The 2,715-nt window shown below is 48.0% G+C and overlaps 1 protein-coding gene across 1 annotated transcript in view; it reads left to right on the forward strand.

The window, feature by feature from the left end:
- Positions 1-954: 954 nt before the first annotated feature.
- Positions 955-2,715, forward strand: part of RIOK1 (RIO kinase 1) — a 25,403-nt gene continuing 23,642 nt past the window's right edge. Inside the window, exon 1 of the mRNA XM_008580088.1 lies at positions 955-1,206. Coding sequence (XP_008578310.1) covers positions 1,136-1,206 — 71 coding nt within the window. The 5' untranslated portion in view covers positions 955-1,135. The remainder of the gene's footprint in view (positions 1,207-2,715) is intronic.

Below are 2,715 nucleotides of genomic sequence, written 5' to 3' on the forward strand. Positions count from 1 at the left end.
CTTTTTTTTCCAAATGCAAAAAAAAAAAAAAAAAAAAAAACCCACAAGGGCCTTATTTCTTACTTTTTTGTTTGTGAACCCAAAACTTCCAATTACACGTTAACAACATTTTTCATACGTTATAAGGCACTGCGGATTTTTTATCTTTAAGTTAGGCTTATTTTTTCTTTTATTTCTATCCTTAACCAGATTCATGTTCGATTTTTTTAAAAATTGATGTAAATATTTGGATATTCCAGAAACATCCTAAAGCTGTTTTAAGATAGGCTTTAACAGGGGCATCATGGGAATTACTGGCAAAATTCTGTTCTAAAAAATTTTTACCAGTCGTATGACAAACTTTAACTTTTTTCCTCATTTTTGTCTCAAAACAGCGCACCAAACTTTTTAAGACGCAAAAGTGTGCTCACTTCCAGGAGCCACAGTTTCCTGGACCCGCACGAGGTTTTCGCGCTTCCTCCCTCCGCACCGGCCTTCGTGCGAGGGAGAAGGACGCTCTTCACCCTCGTCCACCGAGGGCTTTGACAACCTGGCGGCTACGCTCCGGCGCACTAGAACGGCCCTGTGTGACGTCCGCCCGCACCAGCCTATCTCGCCAGGGAAAGGCCGCGACGCCCTCGGGGCCCGTTCCAACGCCCTGGGCGCGGCGCGGTGACTTCGGCGTTTCTGTTCCCAGAGTAGTGAAGTTATGAGGCTGTGAGCCCCCAGGCCGAACAGGCGTGTCCTTCTGCAGGGGAAACACAAACCGGGCGCAGAAACGAAACACTCCAGAACGAAATGCCAGCACAAGCCTAACTAGGCGACTCTGTACCCGCCCCTGACGCGTCGGTTTGTCCCTCTCGCGCACCGTCCTGCCGAGCTCCGGACGCGCAGCCCAGCACAGGGGTGGGACTTCCGGTCAGGGTCGACTTCCGGCGGGGCAGGGCTTCCGGTCGGCTCGGGGCCAACGGTTCAGGAGCTGTTGGTCCAGCTACTTTACGGCACGTGGCGGCAGCTGTGGGCCTGTGGGCTTCTGAGCGGTTTGCGAGGCGGCGATCCACAGAGAGGCCGTTGGATCGGCCCCGGGTAAAACCGTCTGTGTGCCGTTCCCCGTCCCAGCGCAGAGCAGGCGGTGAGGGCTCGGCGCGCTGCGGTCATGGACTACCGGCGGCTGCTGATGAGCCGGGTGGTCCCCGGGCAGTTTGACGACGCAGATTCCTCTGACAGGTGGGTGACCGCAGAGGACACCGTATCTCTTCGATTCTGATATCCGCTGCCGCCGCCCCCTTGAGTAGTTCACACTTGTTTGTGGTTTAGAGGGAGACTGGTAGTTCATTACTCAGTCCCTTGATAGCCCTGCAATCCCAGCGGGGTCTTTCGTCGCAGTCTGTGGCAGAGTTCACGAAAGCCACTTGTCAGGGGAGTCCGTGGTTCCCAGGTAGATTGATGTTGCTAAGAGGCAGAGTTGGGGACAGCGATTGGGCAACAAGTTTTTGCGCTTTTAACTAAGTTCAACAAATATTTATTGAGCACCTACTATACGCTAGGTTCGTCCTCGACGCTAGAGATTTGATGCACAAGACAGGCCAAGTCCCTGCTGTCATGAAACTTTGCCTTCTAGTGGGAGTGAAGGCAGACCATTTAAAAAAACAGATGATATGTACTGTGTAGATAATTAAAATAGGTTAATATTAATAACTGAATGGTCAAGGAAGGGTTAGGTTCAGATTTGAATGACAAGAAGAAGGTAACTTAGGGAAGAGCAGAGGGAACAGCATTTCAGGCAGAAAGGACAGCAAGCACAAAGGCCTGAAGGTGGGATCCCTCTTGGCTGTGAAAGGAAGACCAAGAGGCGGGTGTGTTTAGAGTACAGTGGAGCTAGCCGAGATTAGTAGGTGATGATAGAGAAGTGAGAAGGGGCCAGCTCATTTAGAGCCATACAAGTGATGGTAAGGAGTTGAGATATTATTTTAGGTCTTACAAAAAGCCATAGGATGGATTTTACCAGGTACTGTGCAGGAGAGGGTCATGGAGGGCAAGTGTGGAACAGAGACCAGTTTAAAAGCAATAAAGTAATCAGTACAAAGATGATGGGAGCTAGANAGAGAAACGGGAAAGGTATTCCAGTTTTATGGTTATAGAGCAGCATACAAAAGGCCTTATGGGGGAAGTTAAGGGGGAAAACAATACACAGCCAGCAAAGCTGGTGAATAATGATGATAGAGTGTACTAATTTACCATCGATCATAGGATATTGTGAGGGTAAACCAGTGGTTTTCCACCAGGGTGATTTTGCCATCCCTACCTCCACCAAGAGGACTTTTGGCAATCTTTGGAGACATTTTTGTTTGTCACAACTGGGGGTGGTAGTACACTGGTAGGTGGAGGCCAGAGATGCTGCTAAACATCCTATGATGCACGAGACAATCTCCCATAATGAAGAATTATCTTGCTGAGGTGAGAAGTCCTGATACAAACAAAGTTATGACGTCAACATGTCACTCTAGGTTATTGGCAATTGAAGGATCAATTTGGGGGTTGTATTTACAAAAACCTAGTAAATAGCAGGTGTTTTGTGAGTATTCGTTCTCTTTCTACCCATGTCTATGGGGATTTGGAGCCTTCTGAGCATGTGCTAATATTACATTGGGATTGATAACTGAATTTAGTTAAACTCATGTCTGTTTTTAAGCTGGTAATACATATTATCAGTTGTTTTATATGATTTCTGATCTT

Source organism: Galeopterus variegatus, unplaced genomic scaffold (assembly GCF_000696425.1).
Source record: "Galeopterus variegatus unplaced genomic scaffold, G_variegatus-3.0.2 Scaffold2016, whole genome shotgun sequence".
Classification (NCBI taxonomy): domain Eukaryota; kingdom Metazoa; phylum Chordata; class Mammalia; order Dermoptera; family Cynocephalidae; genus Galeopterus; species Galeopterus variegatus.